General features: G+C 35.7%; 2 protein-coding genes across 2 annotated transcripts; one reads left to right on the forward strand and one right to left on the reverse strand.

The window, feature by feature from the left end:
• Positions 1-8,059: 8,059 nt before the first annotated feature.
• LOC109261082 (olfactory receptor 12-like) lies at positions 8,060-8,998 on the reverse strand. Its single transcript, XM_019439605.2, has one exon. It carries the CDS (start codon positions 8,996-8,998, stop codon positions 8,060-8,062), a length of 939 nt encoding a protein of 312 aa, XP_019295150.2.
• An 8,445-nt stretch (positions 8,999-17,443) lies between these two features.
• LOC109261083 (olfactory receptor 9K2-like) lies at positions 17,444-18,457 on the forward strand. Its single transcript, XM_019439606.2, has one exon. It carries the CDS (start codon positions 17,495-17,497, stop codon positions 18,455-18,457), a length of 963 nt encoding a protein of 320 aa, XP_019295151.1. The 5' UTR covers positions 17,444-17,494.
• The last annotated feature ends 233 nt before the right edge of the window (positions 18,458-18,690 follow it).

Here is an 18,690-nt window from a genome sequence, read left to right on the forward strand (position 1 = left end):
TTCTTTGTTTTATTTTATTATTTGAGAGAGAGACAGAGTGAGTGGGAGAGGGGCAGAGAGAGAGAGAGAGAGAGAGAGAGAGAGAGAGAAACTAAAGCAGGCTCCACACTGAGCATGAGCCTAATGCAAGGCTTGATCTGATGACCTTGGGATCATGACCTGAACTGAAATTGAGAACTGGTTGCTCAACTGACTGAGCCACCCAGGTGCCCCAGATGCAATAGATATTTAAACTAGATCTATCCTGCTTAGATATACCAGGTTCACCCACATCCAAGGCATTCTGTTACTTTACTTACATTTCCACTCTATACGTCTACTTTTATCTTGGGCTCTAAAAGACATTTTAAAGAATGCTATAAAAGTAGAGTGTATATTTTATATACAGTAAAAATGTCTTGGCATGGAATATTTGAAGACACTTCTGAGACTTTATGAAACCCCAATAATAAATAAAACTTTGCTCATTTATTTAAAAACATTTTTCAGTGTTTATTTATTTTTGAGAGACAGGGACAGAGCGCCAGTGGGAAGGGGCAGAGAGAAAGATGGAGACACAGTATCCAAAGCAGGCTCCAGGCTCTGAGCTGTCAGCACAGAGCCCAAAGCAAGGCTCTGTGCCACAAACTGCAAGATCATGATCTGAGTGGAAGCTGGATGCTTAACCGACTGAGCCGCCCATGCATCCCCCCAATTTTTTTCATTTAAATGACAGGTTAGATGTGCCTGGGTGGCTCAGTTGGTTGAGCGTCCAACTCTTGATTTCAGCTCAGATCATGATCTCACAGTTTGTGAGATCAAACCCCATGTCAGGCTCTGCACAGACAGTACAGAGTCTGCTTAGGATTCTCTCTCTGCCTCTCCCCCATTCTCTCTCTCAAAACTAAAGTAAATAAACTTAATAAATAAATAAATAAATAAATAAATAAATAAAATGGCAAATAGGTTTTCTGATTTATATCAAATTCTAAAAACAACTCCTAACTGAAAATTATTAGTATTAAAAGTTATAAGTGATACACCTACAAGTCAAGAATAATGGACAATGAAAGCAAGGAATATCAGTGATTTTTTTACCCTTCAGATTTGCAAATTATTTTTTAAAGATTTTATTTATTTGTTTTGAGAGAGAGAGAGAGAGAGAGCGCGCAAGCAGGGGATGGGGGTAGAGAGAGAGGGAGATAGAATGTTAAGCAGACTCCATGCTCAGTGTGAAGCCAACACAGGGCTTGATCTCATCACCATGAGATCATGACCTAAACAGAAATCAAGAGTCAGATGCTTAGCCTGCTGAACCACCCAGGCACCCCTGCAAATTATTTTTTAATGTGCATCATTCAGTCAATTAATATCGTCACAATACATGGTATATAATTAATATTAAATTTATTTTATTATTTCTTTTTTGTAAATTTGTTGTGTATATAAAATCATGTTTTACAAAATACTTTATAATAGCTACCAACTACTTTAAAATTCTGTAACACTCCTACTATCCTGATGTACAGTTACTTGAGTATTCTTGTATTATATATCTTTATTTTCTCAAACTGTTTTCATTTTGACTTTTTACTTAAATCTATTTATCTTTGAGTGTGTATATACTCAACTCTACCAGCACTCATAATCCCTCCCCAACACTGGGTATCAAACATATTTAAATTTCTTATTTTTTAAAAATATTTATTTATTTATTTTGAGAGAGACAGAGAGAATGCAAGCAAGGGAGGGGCAGAGAGAGGGAGAGAGGGAGAATCCCAAGTAGGTTCTGCATGGTCAGTGTGCATGGTCAGTGTACAGGGGGATTGAACTCACAAAATTGTGAGATCCTGACCTAAGCTGAAATCAAGAGTCAGAGGCTTAGCAAATTGATCCACCCAGGAGCCCCTTAAATTTCTTGTTTTAGCATACTTTTCACTATCTCCACTTTTTAAAAAAATTTTTTAATGTTTACTTATTTTTGAGAGAACAAGAGAGAGAGAGAGAGAGAATGAGCAGGGGAGGGGCAGAGAGAGAGGGAGACACAGAATCCAAAGCAGGCTCCAGGCTCCGCACTGTCAGCACAGCTGGACTCATAGCTGGAGCCCACCAACTGTGAGATCATGACCTGAGCTGAAGTTGGAAGCTGAACTGACTGAGCCATCCAGGCACCCCTCCACTTTTTTTTTTAAGTGTATTTATTTGTTTTGAGAGAGAGAGAGAGAGAGAGAGAGAGAGTGTGTGTGTGTGTGTGTGTGTGTGTGTGCATAAGTGGGGGAAGGGTGGAAAGAGAATCCCAAGCAGGCTCCTCGATGACAGCATGGGGGACGGGAGGGCGGGGGCAGGTGACGTGGGGCTCCATCTCAGGAATCATGAGATCATGACCTGAGCAGAAATCAAGAGTCAGGCACTGAAGCAACTGAGCCAACCAGGCACCCCCTCACTTTTTTTTTTTCATTTTCCAATCGCATATGTTGTTTGTTTGGAAACTGGAGATAACAAAAGTAACTTCTCATAGAGTTGCTGTGTGGATTACATATACTAATATATGTAAAACATAGCATGATAGATCGATCGATAGATAGATAGATGCAAGGTATCATTTTTATCATATCTCACATAAACTACGAAATATTAAGCTACATAGTAACAGCAGCAATGATATTACACTAAGAATACTCAATAACTCACTAACAAGAAGAAAAAAAAAAGATAAAAGAGCCTACCCATGAAGGGGGAAGGTAGTAATCCTTTGCAGCAAAACAAATTTTAAAAGAACCTCATTTGATTTCAAAAAAGTGAATTGTTATTGAGGCACAAAGATGTCTGTCTTCCCAAAATGCAAGAGTGGCAGAGTAGAATAAGTGTAGTTTTACTGTCCAGAAAAGAGGATTGATAACACCAATGGGGGAAAAAGACCGAAGACCTATGAACTCAAATGCGGTGATTTACATTTTCAAAAATAAGAAAAGGCACATGACTAACTCCTGCTGCAGAGATTCCTGGATAGGAAACAAAGAATCATTCCTGGTCTACAAATGATGGACACCCAAATCATTTGTGCCATAGAATCGAAGGTAATTCTCTGGAATGGAATACAAAATGCTGAGAACTAAGAGAAGTGGTCTTAAGAATCAAAGTGTCATCCCCAAAAGAATTTGGCCTTCAAAGAGTGAGACCATCCTTCAAAAAAAGGAACAGATATAGATAACTTTCTTCGCTGAACCTCAGGCAGCCTGTGCAGGCAACTTCAACAATAGAACAGTTTTATCCACTGAAAATTCGGACTTAATTGCCTTCAGTGACTCTTCAATGTTCAATGAGAAGCAGTGGGCACATTGACCCTACCTATGAAAACCCCTAGTTAAACAGATAATTTAAAAAAACAAAATCTAACTAAAATAAATGTTTCCCTACTACTCAAGCAGATTGAAAACGAAGTTTAATTTCACTTGGGAAATAGAAAAGATATGAGTAGACTTCTGATTCTGTTCAAGAAGAAGTCATAGGAGCCTAAATCAACAAAAAGGGAACATCTCTCTCTCTCTCTCTCTCTCTCTCTCTCTCTCTCTCTCACTCTGGCTCTCAGCACCTCTATCTATCTATCTATCTATCTATCTACCTATCTATCATCATCATCATCATCTATCATCTATTATCTATCTATGGCACAAACACACTTACAGACACACATATACATACAAATATATACACATATACATTGAAGACATTGGATTGTAGGCAATGAAGCACAGTGATTCCTAGAAAATGGGAAAGAAATGTGGTAAGCCCAATGAGTACCCCAGTTTATTTCACTGAGAACACTTCAAAAAATTGAAATTGTAGTTTAAAAGGATCCCACAAAGAAACACTCCAGTTTGGCTCACTAGTGAATTCTACCAAACATTTGAGCAAAACCTTAGTAACAATTCTGCATGAACTTTCCCAAAGAATTTAAAACAAGAAACTACTTCTTAATCGATTCTATGAAGCTAGTGTACTGTTAATGGTAAACTAGATAGAAAAAGAAGAAGATAATACTAGCCAATATCTGTTGTGAACATAGATGCAAAATTTCTAAACAAAATTTTAGTAAATTCAATCTAGAAAAAGATCAAAACTATCATACACCATGACCAGGTAGGGGTTATCTTAGGATATAAAGCTGGTTTAATATTCAAAAATAAATTAATTTAATTTACTATATTTAATTTACTATACTATAAACAAACTAAAATAGATTTCAATTATATTTAATAAACTAAATGTGTGTTATATATGAGAAAATATTTGCTATATGAATTCATATACATATAGTTTATATATTATATATAAACATGTGATATATAAAAATACATATCACATATATGCATATGTGTGTATGTGTGTCTGTGTATGTGCATGTGTATATGTGGTTGACCCTTGGACAACATGGGGGTCAGGGGTGTAGAATGACCCACACACATAGTTGAAAATCCACATATAACATTTGATTCCCCCAAAACCTTACTAATAGTCTACTATTGACCACAACCCTTACTGATAACATAAGCACATTGATTAACACATATTTTTTTGCTATTTTTATGCTATATGGATTATATACTGTATTCTTGCAATAAAGAAGATACAGAAAAGATAATGTTAATAAGAAAATTATAAGGAAGAGAAAATACATTTACAGTACTGTGTTGTAAAAAATGTGCATATAAGTAGACCCACACAATTCAAAAGTGTTGTTCAAGAATCACCTGTGTATATAAATAATCATATATATGTATATATGTGTGTGTGTGTATTTAAAATCATCTCAATAGATGTGGAAAAGCATTTGACAAAACCAGAAACTCATTCATATCTGATACAACTCAGCAATTTCCCTCAGCTTAATAAAGAGCAACTATCCAAAACCCATAGGTATTATCCCCCATAATGATGAAAGAATGACTGACTTCTTACATCAGGAGCAAGAGGAGGAGCTAGGAAATTTTAAATGTAATTGGTATTAGTTTAGCAGAAGCCTCAGAAGATTCAGCATTATAAACAATTTTGTTGAAATGAAATTTTGCTTTTTCAAACACCACATCATCTAATGACTTTGATTTAATGGGACAACTATTGTGATGGCTTGTTTAGTGTAGTCCCCTCGCATCAAATTTCATTTAGCAATAACACATCAAACCAAAGATTTCTCCCAACAATTTGGAAAAGGAATGAAAGAAAGAAAAATAAAGAGAGAGGGAAGGAAGGAAGGAAGAAAAAGAGGGAAGGAAGGAAGAAAGGGAGGAAGGAAGAGGAATAGAGGGAGGGAGGGAGGAAAGAAAATAAATGGCATGGAAACTTTAGGATGATTTGTGTTGAAAACTTTACCACTAGTTAAGCAGTTTAATAAGAAGACTAAAGGGGCTACTTTGTATTGATTGATATATTAAACATTGATATATAAACATTACTTAACAAGTTGTTAAATGTCTTTATTATCATCACTTTTGGTAACCACTAAATCAAGTCAATCATTAGTCAAACTCTTTCCATAATAGAAACTCCTTGTCCAGATGGCATCTCCCATCAGTTCTCACAAACTTTCAAAGAGGAAATAATTTCATTGTTACACAACCTCTTCTTCAGAATAAACAAGGAGGAAAAAGTCTCCATCTTTGAATGATGTTCAGACAAGCTTGAGTCCAAAATGTGCCCTAATTAGTATGAGAAAAACAAATAATGCTCTGTCTCAGTGATAAACATATACAATTCTAATAACATTCAGTAAAATCCCATCAAAATATATCTCAAGATAAGACAAATTCAGAAATAATATAATTGACAAATATTTTCCCTTTTCTACGCATCCCTTTTCTGAAACAAGGGCGAGATCTTACATGATTCATTTTTGGTGAAGGAAAAGCACAAAAGGAGGGGTGGGAAAGTAGGGCTGGCAACTCCAGACAACTATCCCTCAGGAGACAGGGAGGAATAGGGTAACTTTCCACAGGTCTGCTTATAGTCAACCAATCTCAGGACAATTGAGATTGTCCAATTGCTCAGGACAATATGATGGGGGTGGAAGCCAAGTAATTTAGGAAGTACTTTGAATTTTTAACCACTGTTCTGGAAGTTCCATTCTATCACAGTATCCAGACTCTTCTCTTCAGACTTAGTAGGAGTGGACGACAGCCACCAGATGGCAGCAACTGCAACTGCGTCCATGGTTTGGTTTGCTTCTGGAGCCAAACCCTCCAGGGAGTCCTGAGCGGTTCTACATACGCATACCTGGATCATATAATTCACTTCACAATAATTAGCCACTTAACGTTAGCAAAGAATATCATGGAACTCTTCTGATCAGGTTAACGCAGCATTGTAAAGCTTTCGAAAATTATATTCAGCAGTATATAAAGTGTTGTACATCATGACAAACCAGGGCAAAACTTTTATTTCCTCTCCACATTTTTTTAGGTATTAAAAATATTCCTAGTCAATGGAGGGGGGCCTGGGTGGCTCACTCAGTTAAGTGTCTGACTTTGGCTGAGGTCATGATCTCACGGTTTGTGAGTTCGAGCCCTGTGTCGGGCTCTGTGCTGGACAGCTCAGAGCCTGAAGCCTGCTTTGGATTCTGTGTCTCCCTCTGTCTCTGCCCCTTCCCCACTCACACTGTGACTTTCTCTCTCTCAAAAATAAACAAACATTAAAAACAATTTTTTTAAGTATTTCTGGCTGATAGAAAAAAAAAAAATTGAGCAAGTACCTCAGTCCACACCAAATAGAAAAATCACTTTTATAATAACTAAAAGCCAAATAATCTTATAGAAAAACGTTAATATTCGAAAATATTTATCTGATTTTGAATGGGTAAGTATAGGCAATAAATTAAAAGTAAAAAGACCGATAAATAAAATGGTATGCAAATGTCATACTGCTTTACATGCAAAATTGATTAAAATTTCATAAGAAAATAAATACAGAATTACATTTGCACAATTAATGACAGGATAATGCATCAGATCTGTTACAGTTTAAAGACTGGCCACATAACTATATGTCCTTCAAAAATGGTTGTTTCTAGATTGTGAGATTATATTTTCAGAATATTCCACATGCTTTACAGCATACATTAGAATAATAAAAATCCTGGTGCCATATTAGTGTTGCATTTTGGCTACACCAAGCTCCTTAGTTCCCAACTGCCTCAATTTCCTCATTTGAAAATGTTGATAAAAACGGTATTTGCTTTTTATGCTTCAGCTTTTATTATAAAACATATCATTTTATATTAAGAAGAAAATGAAGAAATAAAAAATAGAGCATTATTGACACATATTTCCATGTGAATAATTGCTTCTCAAATCAAATAAGATATTGTGGGTCCTGTTTTTATAGCAGTAGTAATGTTAAGGATGGTACTTTTCAGAATATAAACCTGGATCTCTGGGAAAAAGGGGGCCTTTACTTAAAAGTGTCCTATGTAACCATATCTGTTCTGTTTTGCCACCTATACAGTGTGGCTGTTCTCTTTTCCAAACAAATACCAGGGGTCGCCTGGGTGGCTCAGTCAGTTAAACATCCAACTCTTGATTTCAGCTCAGGTTATCACTTCACAGGTGGTGAGTTCAAGTCCCACGTGGGGCTCTGCACTGACAGGGTGGAGCCTGCCTGGAATTCGCTCTCTCCCCCTTTCTCCGCCCCTCCCCCGCTCATGCGCACGCACTCTCTCTCTTTCTCTCTCTCTCAAAATAAAATGCTTTAAAAAAAATATCAGTTTACTTGTTTTGGAAAACAGAAAAGTTAAAGAATCATTCACACAGATGTAATATTTTAATCATTATATACTAGCAACTCTTACCATTTACTTCTTAAAGCAAAATTGAAATGAAAATATTATCACATCAGAAATTGAAAACAGATAAGTCTTTCATATATTCTAAGCATAGAAATACCATTTTGTAACACTTAGAAAAACATTTGTTGCTGTATATAAAAATATCTTTGATAATACTAATTTTACAAGAACAAGGATAACTGAGACCCTTAGGAAACAAAATGTGTCCACTGAATGATGGTTTTACGATTATCAGGGGAGGAATCATTTCCTGTGTAGTAGTATTCTTTTCATAGCCTCTTTCACATCTCTGTTTCTCAGACTGTATATTAGAGGGTTTAGCATCGGTATTACCAGTGTGTACAGCACAGCTACAATCTTGTTTGACTCTGGAGAGGAGATAGCCCCAGGCTGGGCATACATGAAGAATACAGCCCCATAGAATAAACTCACCACTGCTATATGGGAGCCACAGGTGGAGAAGGTCTTACCCCTGCCATGGGTCGAGGGGATCTTCAGGACGGTGGACAGGATGTAAGCATAGGAAACCACAATGACGGTTGTGGTGGTGATGATAATGACGGCCGAGAGAATGAACAACACAATCTCGTTCACAGATGTGTCCGCACAGGAGATCTTGATCAGGGCTGGGACGTCACAGAAAAAGTGGTCTAGTCTGTTTTCTCCACAGAAACGCAAACTGAAGGTGAAACCTGTTTGAACCATGGAGTTGATGCCTCCACAGATGTAGGATCCAGTCACCAACTGAGCACAGACTTTCTGGGACATGTGCACGGGGTAAAGGAGAGGGGAACAAATGGCCGAGAATCGATCAAATGCCATGACAGCCAGAAGAAAGCCTTCAGTTGTGACAAACAGGGCAAAGAAGAAAAATTGGGCTGCGCAGCCATTGTAAGAAATCTTCTTTCCCTTAGATAGGAAGTTGGCTAAAGTTTTGGGAGCAATGACTGTGGAGTAGCAGAGATCTAAATAGGACAAGTTTCTAAGGAAGAAATACATAGGCATATGAAGTCTGGAGTCCACCTTAATGACAATTATCATGCTAATATTTCCCACCACAGTGACCATGTAGATCAGCAAGAACACTAGGAATAAGAGGATCTGTACTTTTGGAGGGGTTATGAATCCTAGTAGAACAAACTCAGTCACTTCTGAGTAATTCCTGTTAGGCTCGCTCTTCATGGCTGAGATGTAGGTGGAATTGGAGAGGTGGTAAAAATGAAAGAAATGAGTCATCAGAATACTTGTTTTAGGAAAAATAACTAAAACCCAGCATGGAAAATTTTCATCATATTGTTTCCAATAAATCACACAACACCAATAAAGGACAGATTACTGTTTTTAAAAAGTCTTCCTAATGAAGAATCCAATCTCATTGGTCAACCTCTTTAGATATACTTATTTTGCAAATAATGAGGATGTGCCCTCAAGGTGTACTTTGGGGAAATGGAGATTCCAGGAAACTGTCTGGAAACAAGAGCTTCCTCTTTGTTTTCCCTTCTTGATTTATTATCAGTTACTGCCATTGAAAGTTGGCTCTTCTAGTGGACAATATTTCTCACAGACATTACAATGCACTTAAATTTTCATTTGTAATGCAAATCCATTCAATTGATGGTCTCATTTTACCTTAAAGAAATAATTTAGTTTCCTTATCTATTATAGAAAAATGATATACTAATACTGTATCCATCTTTCTTATATGGAGAGAAAACCTTCAAATTCCGACCAAGGCATCATCCTTTTACCCATTAACTTCATCTTCTTATTTCTTCCATTATTTTTGTCCCTATAGTGACATGCACTTTAATGCACAGTTCATCTGTTAAAAACAGAAGTGATTCTTGCATATATTTTCTGAACACAATGTAATCAGATTTTTATTTTTTTCTCTTCTTCTTTCCTTCCTTCTTTCCCTTTCTGATTCCCTTTGGAATTCACCAAGTGGAATGCAAGTGAGGAATTCTAAGATCTTGGGTAGTGATTTTTCTATCCTCTCAGAAACAGACAAATCTAACAAAAAATACAAAGATCTGTGAATGGGGAGGATAGAACACACACAGGACAATTTAAAGATAGGTATAAATGGAAAAAAACGAAGAAATATGTATTTAAACAAGCTTACATTATATTGATTTCAGCATATACTATTATGGCTATAAAGCATTCTTAAAATATTGTGGTAGAGGGAGGAAGTAATTTTTATTTTATTTTATGTATGGGGAAATTAAGACAAAAACACATTTAAAAGGCTTCTTTAGAGTCATGAGATTGAGCAGCAAAGGGGTTTACTATTCAATAATCAAAACATGTAAAAGAAAACTGGCAAACAAGAAATTCAAAGATTCACATACTATGAAAATGTCTTTTATAATTTTATAAGTATAAAAAGTATAATTCTGTGTATTTACATAAATCATTATGTAAATTATAGAATTATAATACATAAATAAAATTATATGTTATATAAATTATAAAATGCCTTATAATGTCTTTTGTAATTTTTATTGTCACTGGTATGGTTTCACTAATTTTGACATTCTTTTAAGACAGTTGGGACTATGGAAGTATATTAGAGTCAATTTGGTTCAGTATGTATGAAACTTACTTTCTTAAAAAAATTAAAGGTTAACAGAAATATTGACTGATTGATTTTAGCAGGCAGGAGAATCACCAAAATATACTCTGGTAGGGCCTATCAACTAGAAAAATGCATGGTTTCCTTAAATTCATGTTTTACATAAAGAAGTTTCTGAATTAACAGAAAAATTGGGAAAAAAAGAAAGATATAACTAAAATTATCTAAAAAGGAAGTGTTGAGAATAAACAAATTAAATATAAACGATATTCTTAAGAATGAACACATTTCTTACCTTGTAAACCTACTACATGTGAAATCATGAAGAAACAAAAGCATGAAAAGAGGCACACTTTAGTTTAACAGGAAGTCTTCCTGCAAAATGGATTGTATTTCCTCACTGTTCAGATCAGAGTCCAATCACTAAGATGAACAAGTACCAGCAACAATTGTAATTTGTCTCTCTCTCTCTCTCTCTCTCTCTCTCTCTCTCTTTTTTTTTTAATGTGCTTTTTCATTGATTAAATCAACCAGACCTGGGGTGGCTCCTAAGAGAAGTTCTCTCATGAGGATGGAAACCAAAGTGGTGAACATTCCCTCTGCAAGATATTAACCAGGGACAACAGTCTCTCTCTCACCAGTAATGTATTTTGTATCAGAATGCAAAAGAAAAATGAGGAAAGAAATTATTAAACTCAACAGAACTTTGGAAAGTTAGAAGGGCTCTCTTGAGATGAGAAGTACCTTCTACTTACTGAACAAAATTAATAAAAACAATAACAATAATAACAAACACATTTGGATGAGAAGTACTTGATTCTTTTTTCTTAAAAAAATTTTTTAATGTTTATTTATGTTTGAGAGAGAGAGAGAAAGAAACAGAGCACAAGTTGGGGAGGGGCAGAGAGAGGGAGACAGAACCTGAAGCAGGCTCCAGGCTCCCAGCTGTCGGCACAGAGCCATGAGATCATGTCCTGAATGGAAGTACAATCTTAATGGACTGAGTCACCCAGGCCCCCCTGATTCCTTTTTTAAATTTCATGATATATAGAAGGATATTCACTAGTTTTCATTTGAGTAGATAAACAACCCTTACTTTTAGAAACTCATTTCTTAACTCTACTGTTAATACAGCATGCTGGTATTAGAAGAAAATTTTATGCGGAGAATAATCTAAACAGTCAGTTAAAGAGTTTGGGGAAACGCGGGGGTGCGTATTTAGAAGTAGTAACACAGAGATGGGCAAGAGGAGGCAGTCATACCTCCATCTATGATTTCAAGACAACAGAAGAGGTGGCTTAAAAGATCCCAGAAGCCTGGAATTGCTTCAAGAGTGAGCACCAGGGTGGGGTGTGCCCACCTGTGCCAGAACCAACAAGCAAAAAACCTAAGGAGCACACTGAAAGAGAAGGAAACTCCCCCTCCTCACACATCCTTAGTTCTGCTGTCAGTGTGAAAGCAGCGTCTTCAGGATCCTAGAGATCCTTCCCACTTTATCCTGACAATGTTTCCTTTAGTGAGGACAACTTTCTTTGGTATTTCTTGTGGCGCAAATTTGGCATGACACATGCTCTTAGTTTTCCTTTAGTCAGAAAGTTCCTTTTTTTGCCTTCAGTTCTGAAGCCCATTTGTCCTGCACATGCTTGTTGGTTTGGTCTCCCCTCCTCCTATCTTTAAGTGCTTTAAAGATGTTGTTCCATTGTCTCTGGTTCGAATTGTTTCTGACCAAGGTGTATGATTTAACTTTCATTTGCTTGTGTGTAATGTCTCTCTTTTCCCCTCTTGACAGTGTCTCTTTTTCACTCACCTTCAGATTTTTATTCTGATGTGTTTTATTTGGTTTTCTCTCTGTTCATCCTGCTTGGGATTTTGCCCATTTCCTTGCATCTGTGTGTTTAGATTTGTCATCAACTTAGAGAAAATTTTTGCCCACCATAGTTTCTGTTATTTTTCTGGCCTCTCTTTTTCCAAAATTACATGGGTAATATTTTTTCAGTTGTCATTGAACATCTGTTCTTTTCTATTTTTTCCTTTTTAACTCAGTCTTAGGTTTGGTTTGTTTCTATTGCTGTGTATTCAAGTTTAAAATCTTTTTCTCCTGGTATGTTTCCTTTTTCTCAGTAATTAGTCATTTACCACTTATTATGCAATCTCTAAAAATATTTGGTTCATATATTTTCTCCAGAGTTTAATTTTTTTGTGATGGAAAGCAAATCTATAAAAGCTATGCATCAATAACTAGATGTGGAAAATCTTAAATCTATTTTTTAAAAATATTGAATGACTTTAACATTTCTAGTACATACACTTCAGTGAGATTGCATTATTCTTTTTTTTACTGAAGTATTTTATTTATTGTCTGTTTAGACTTTTGACATTAAGTTTATGAGTAAGATTTACCTATAAAGTTTAATGTCCTTATGACACTTATGAGAGACTCAAAACTATAGTTAGAGAGTATTTCCTTTATGACTATTCCTGACAGAGTTTATGTACAAATGATCTTATTTCTTTCTCAAATGTTCAGAAGTAAACACTGGTGAAGTCATTTAGGCAAGAACTATTCTTCATGGAAATATCATTAATGAAATTCAATTTCTTTAGAAAATATAATTAAAAATTCATACTTGTCTTTTACACATAATTTTGTCCTACTTAAAATATTTTTATTTAAAAAATCATCAATTTTTGGTAAAAATATTTTTTTATCAATATCAGCAGAATCTGTAGTGCCATCACCTTTTAATTCCTGATTCTTGTGATTTAATGTTGCTGTTTTTCCTTCATTAAATTGGCTAGGATTTTATACACATTACTAATTTTTCAAAGAATCAATGTCAGACTATGTGGCTATCCTGTATTATACATATTTTTTTCTAATTAAGTAATTTTTATCTACATTATTTCTTTTCTGTTTTTGTTGTTTTGTGCTTTTTTTTTTTTTACTGTTTATTTATCTTTGAGATAGAGAAAAAGAGTGTAAGTCAGGGAGGGGCAGAGATAGAGGAAGACACAGAATCTGAAGCAGGCTCCAGGCTCTGAGCTGTTAGCACAGAGCCAGACCTGGGGTTCAAACTCATGAACCACGAGATCATGACCTGAGCCGAAATCGGATGCTTAACCGATTGAGCCATGCAGGTGCCCCCTGAGCACTCAGGTGCCTCATATTTTGTTTTGACTTGCTGTTTTCTATTTCACATTATTAAGAAGATTGTTATTATTAAAATCTAAATGTTCCTGCCTATCTTCTTCATATTTATCTGTAAGGTTTTGTATATCCCTCTAAGTACTACTTTTTCTTACCAAGCTTAAATATATCATGATTCATTATAATTTAGTTCAATTGAAATCAAAATTTTATTTGATTTCTTTTTTATCAGTATGTTTTTAGGAAGTGTTTATTTCTAATGTCCATGCCCATAAAGATTTCTAGTTATCTATCACTTATGAAATCAATAATGATAGATAACCAGAAAATTCTATGGGCATGAACACTAAAAATAAACACTTCCTAAAAATCTATTTGATTTCTATATTAAGTTGAATATGATCAAGAACATATATTGAATGATTTTAATCAATGAATTTGTTAAGGGTTTATTGATGTCTCAACTACTGTGACAGTTAGTGGCCCTCTACGTATTTGTCAGAAATAGCATGTTGTTACCGTTAATGCTATTGTGGAAAGTTTAAGGATTAAAAAGTATATTAGAGGGGCACCGGGGTGGCTCAGTCGGTTAAGCGTCCGACTTCAGCTCAGGTCACGATCTGGCGGTTTGTGTGTTCGAGCCCCGCATCGGGCTCTGGGCTGATGGCTCAGAGCCTGGAGCTTGCTTCCGATTCTGTGTCTCCCTCTCTCTCTGCCCCTCCCCTGTTCATGCTCTGTCTCTCTCTGTCCCAAAAATAAATAAACATTAAAAAAATTAAAAAAAAAAATAAAAAGTATATTAGATTATGGTACATTTTACAGGTTAGATATTCAAACTCTATCTCATGTGCCTGCTAGATAGAGATGTTGGAAAGTTCAAATGTCTCCTGCCACACAGGTTCTTGACACAGATTTTGCTCTACCAATTAGATCTATACAAGCTCAGAATTTAGAAGGGCACAATGACTTGGGGATCAACTTTCTGTCCATTCTTTCTACCAGTAGAAAAAAGAAGTTGTAGAAACATGTGGGCTTATTTCTGCAGTGCTATTGAATCCTCAACTTCCTAGAAAAGTGATTTTGACGGATGAGGAAGTAGTGACATTTTTTTGCTTCTGTGTATCTGATCCCTTGGACCATAGGTCAGGTGCTGTTCTTTTGAATTGTATCCCCAATAGTAGTATCTCTCTGTGAGTTTATCCTAAATTTCTCTCAGGATCATTATAAGAGTGTCATCCAGAAATTCTTCCAGGCTTTCCAAATTTGATAGGCCTCAATTCACCTTAATTAATATTTTCCTGTTTAACGTACGTAATGTTCTTCTGGGGCACTTAGGTGGCTCCGTCTATTAAGAATCTGATTCTTGGTATCAGCTCAGGTAATGATGTCATGGTTCATGAGATTGAGCCCCACATCAGATACTGCCGACAATGTGGAGCCTGGTTGGGATTTTCTCTTTCTCCCTCTCTCTCTGCCCCTCCTTTGCTTGCCACTTTCTCTCTCCTTCTCTTATAACAAATACATATTAAAAAAATAAAAACATGAAATACCTAATCTGCTTTTTCTTCCTACACTGACCAAACTTTTACTAATACTGTATTATAATGAGAAACTCTTACCCTATATCATTTTGTATTCCATACAGAGGAAAATTCTAAATAAATTCTAGAAATAATTTTTAATTAAAAGGAGATTTAAAAAGTAGTATTACAATTAATTTGTGGAAATATTTAGGATGAAAATATATAAAGCTCAAAATACTAAGCTCATTAAATAGAGTATTATGCCTATGGTTATTGTTTTTTTAATTTTTTTATGTTTATTTTTTTTTTTTTGAGAGAGAGAAAGACAGAAGTGCAAGCAAGAAAGGGGCAGAGAGAGAGGGAGATATAGAATCTGAAGCAGGCTCCAGGCTCTGAGCTATCAGCACAGAGCCCGACACGGGGCTCAAACCCACAAGCCGCGAGATTATGACCTGAGCCAAAGTCGGATGCTTAACCAACTGAGCCACCCAGGCGCCCCTATGTCTATGGTTTTAATGCAGTCCTTTAGTCATAAAATAGTTAAGATATTTTAAAATCTTTTACTAGGGAAATGTAAAATCATTTTATTGAGTGCTGTTATTTCTTCTCTAATTGTTTAGTATTTGAATATAAGAAAGCATAGCATTAGAAAAATATTATCTGACTCTGAGTTTGTGATTTACAGGGTATTTGTCATATCATGAAATATGTCTACATCAGACCATGGGGAAGGGGGAAAAAAAAGTTACAGAGAGCGAAGGAGACAAACCATAAGAGACTCTTAAAAACTGAGAATAAACTGAGGGTTGATGGGGGGTGGGAGGGTGGGGAAAGTGGGTGATGGGCATTGAGGAGGGCACCTGTTGGGATGAGCACTGGGTGTTGTATGGAAACCAAGTTGACAATAAATTTCATATTTTAAAAAAAGAAAAGAAATATGTCTACATCAAGAAATATAGACAAACCATATCTTGGAGTGAATTTTTATCTTTTTTTAAAGCATAGTGAATGTAATTTACTACATAATTAAAAATATTCACTTATCTAACACTTTTCTCGTATAATACTACCTTTTAAATCTGTTTCTCTGTACATACCAATATGTATGCTATGATAATTACCAGAAAGTGTTTCTTTGTCAATGAAGAAAACTAAGTCCAAAGAAATTTCCCAAAGCATACATACAACCAAAAGGAAAAGTTCCTTGTATTTGGACTATTATTACATTATTTGTTTGTGTCTGAGGTTACTGCAGTCCTAATGGACAACAGCCCTGGAGCCTGTACTTATGTCTCTGTAATTGACTTTATGATTACTCCTCTCCCAATGGAATCCATCACAGAGGATGAGCAAAACCTTAATGTTGAAATATCCTGAGGAAAGATTGCATAGGACTAAAATAAGTAAGACCATCATAAACAACTACTGTTGATACTGGAGCAAATGGTGATGGACTATAGATGACACAAAATTGCTATGGTCTTTTAATATTCATCTTATTTTAAGATGTATAAAGCCTACTAGGATTTAAGAAAGGAACTCTCCATTATATATATTCCTTAAATATACTTGCCCTGCCCAAAGAGCCAGATCCCATGAATTGATGAAGTTGTGGTTGAAAGGCATCATTGTGTTGTAAGTATTAGAATGTTCATTAACTTTTCCCCACTTCAGAAAAGGAGCTGATTATGGCATATTTTAATTAAACAACTATTAGTGGAAGTAAAATATTTATAACGAAGCAATAAAAATTCCTTTATTTGGGGGAATGGACTTGATCTGAGGAAATGCCCATTTATTTAGAATGATCTTTAGAGCATTTTATTTGATCTAGGATTAGTGGTTTTTAAATTTTATTAATTTTAACACACAAAAGACTTATCTATTTTTATTCTATTTTCAAAGATGGATACAGTAATAATGAAAAGGAAAGACATTGAGGTAAATAAGGTAACAATATTTTAAAATATATTTATTACTGTCATGTAATGATTCAAACACTGACTTAGCTATCACAGGCTATAAACATTGTCACAGCGATTACATGTAATATCTCTATTTTAGATCCTAGTAACACTCTTATTTTAGATTGTGAAAATTATTTTACTATAAAAATGTTAAGAATAGAAATTTCAAATTTGATTGAAATTAGACAATATTGTATGCTACTTATTGGCTGAACTCACAGCAAATTTATGATTTAAGTACAGTGACCCAGAAAATTTTTTCACTGCTTAATTAGTCTCATAAGCCTAGTATTATGTAATGCAAATTCTTGATTCTTCATGACATTAAAATTGTTTTATGTGCAATAGTTAATTAAGATGTAAATAATTTATTCTACATTTAAGAAATTATTTATGCCACTAGAAACAAAGCCTAGATTTCATTTGTTTATTTTGCCTTGTGCCTATCAGCAGGTTTCTGCCATGAGTGACAGAGGAACAGACAATCACTCGGAAGTAACTGACTTCATCCTTGTAGGCTTCAGGGTCCGCTCCGAGCTCCACATTCTCCTCTTCCTGATCTTTCTGCTTGTGTATGCCATGATCCTCCTAGGGAATGTTGGGATGATGACCATTATTATGACTGATCCCCGGCTGAACACACCCATGTATTTCTTCCTAGGCAACCTGTCCTTCATTGATCTCTTCTATTCATCTGTTATTGCACCCAAAGCCATGATCAACTTCTGGTCTGAGAGCAAGTCAATCTCCTTTGCAGGTTGTGTGACCCAGCTCTTTCTCTTTGCCCTCTTCATCGTGGCGGAGGGATTTCTCCTGGCAGCCATGGCCTATGACCGCTTCATTGCCATCTGCAACCCACTCCTCTACTCTGTCCAGATGTCAGCACGTCTCTGCACTCAGTTGGTGGCTGGTTCCTATTTATGCGGCTGCATCAGCTCAGTTCTTCAGACAAGCATAACATTTACTTTGTCCTTTTGTGCTTCCCGAGCCATTGACCACTTTTACTGTGATGACCGTCCACTTCAGAGACTATCTTGTTCTGACCTCTACTTTCATAACATGGTTACGTTTTTCTTATGCAGCATTATTATTTTGCCTACCATAATTGTCATTATTGTGTCCTATATGTATATTGTGTCCACGGTTCTAAAGATAAGATCCACTGAGGGACGTAAGAAAGCATTCTCCACTTGCAGCTCTCACCTGGGAGTCGTGAGTGTGTTGTACGGTGCCGTGATTTTTATGTATTTCATCCCTGATAGATTTCCTGAGCTGAGTAAAGTGGCCTCGTTATGTTACACCCTAGTCACTCCCATGCTGAATCCTTTGATTTACTCCCTGAGAAACAAAGATGTCAAAGAAGCTTTGAGAAAGATTCTGGGGAAAAAAATACTTTTATTTAATTCTATCTTAACAGTGACATAACTGAAAGGCAGAGGCATTATGACAATCTGGGGAGGCATTGACACATAGAATTTGCCCATTGATATTAGAAATATTTAATTTTGGAAATTTTGCGTATTTGAAACCCACGTACTTACAGCTGAAGGATACATTAGGACTACATTTTGCCTGGCTGTTGATTTTGGGGTGGAATGGCTTTCGCCATACTTCATCTTCATATGGGTAAAGATAATGATTCCCATATATTTTGATTT

The sequence above is a fragment of the Panthera pardus genome, unplaced genomic scaffold (genome assembly GCF_024362965.1).
Source record: "Panthera pardus isolate Hobbes unplaced genomic scaffold, ASM2436296v1 HiC_scaffold_6, whole genome shotgun sequence".
Classification (NCBI taxonomy): domain Eukaryota; kingdom Metazoa; phylum Chordata; class Mammalia; order Carnivora; family Felidae; genus Panthera; species Panthera pardus.

Bases quoted from the DNA above. Each gene is read 5' to 3' on its own strand.
- LOC109261082 (XM_019439605.2), bottom strand. From the start codon at position 8,998: ATGAAGAGCGAGCCTAACAGGAATTACTCAGAAGTGACTGAGTTTGTT.
- LOC109261083 (XM_019439606.2), top strand. From the start codon at position 17,495: ATGAGTGACAGAGGAACAGACAATCACTCGGAAGTAACTGACTTCATC.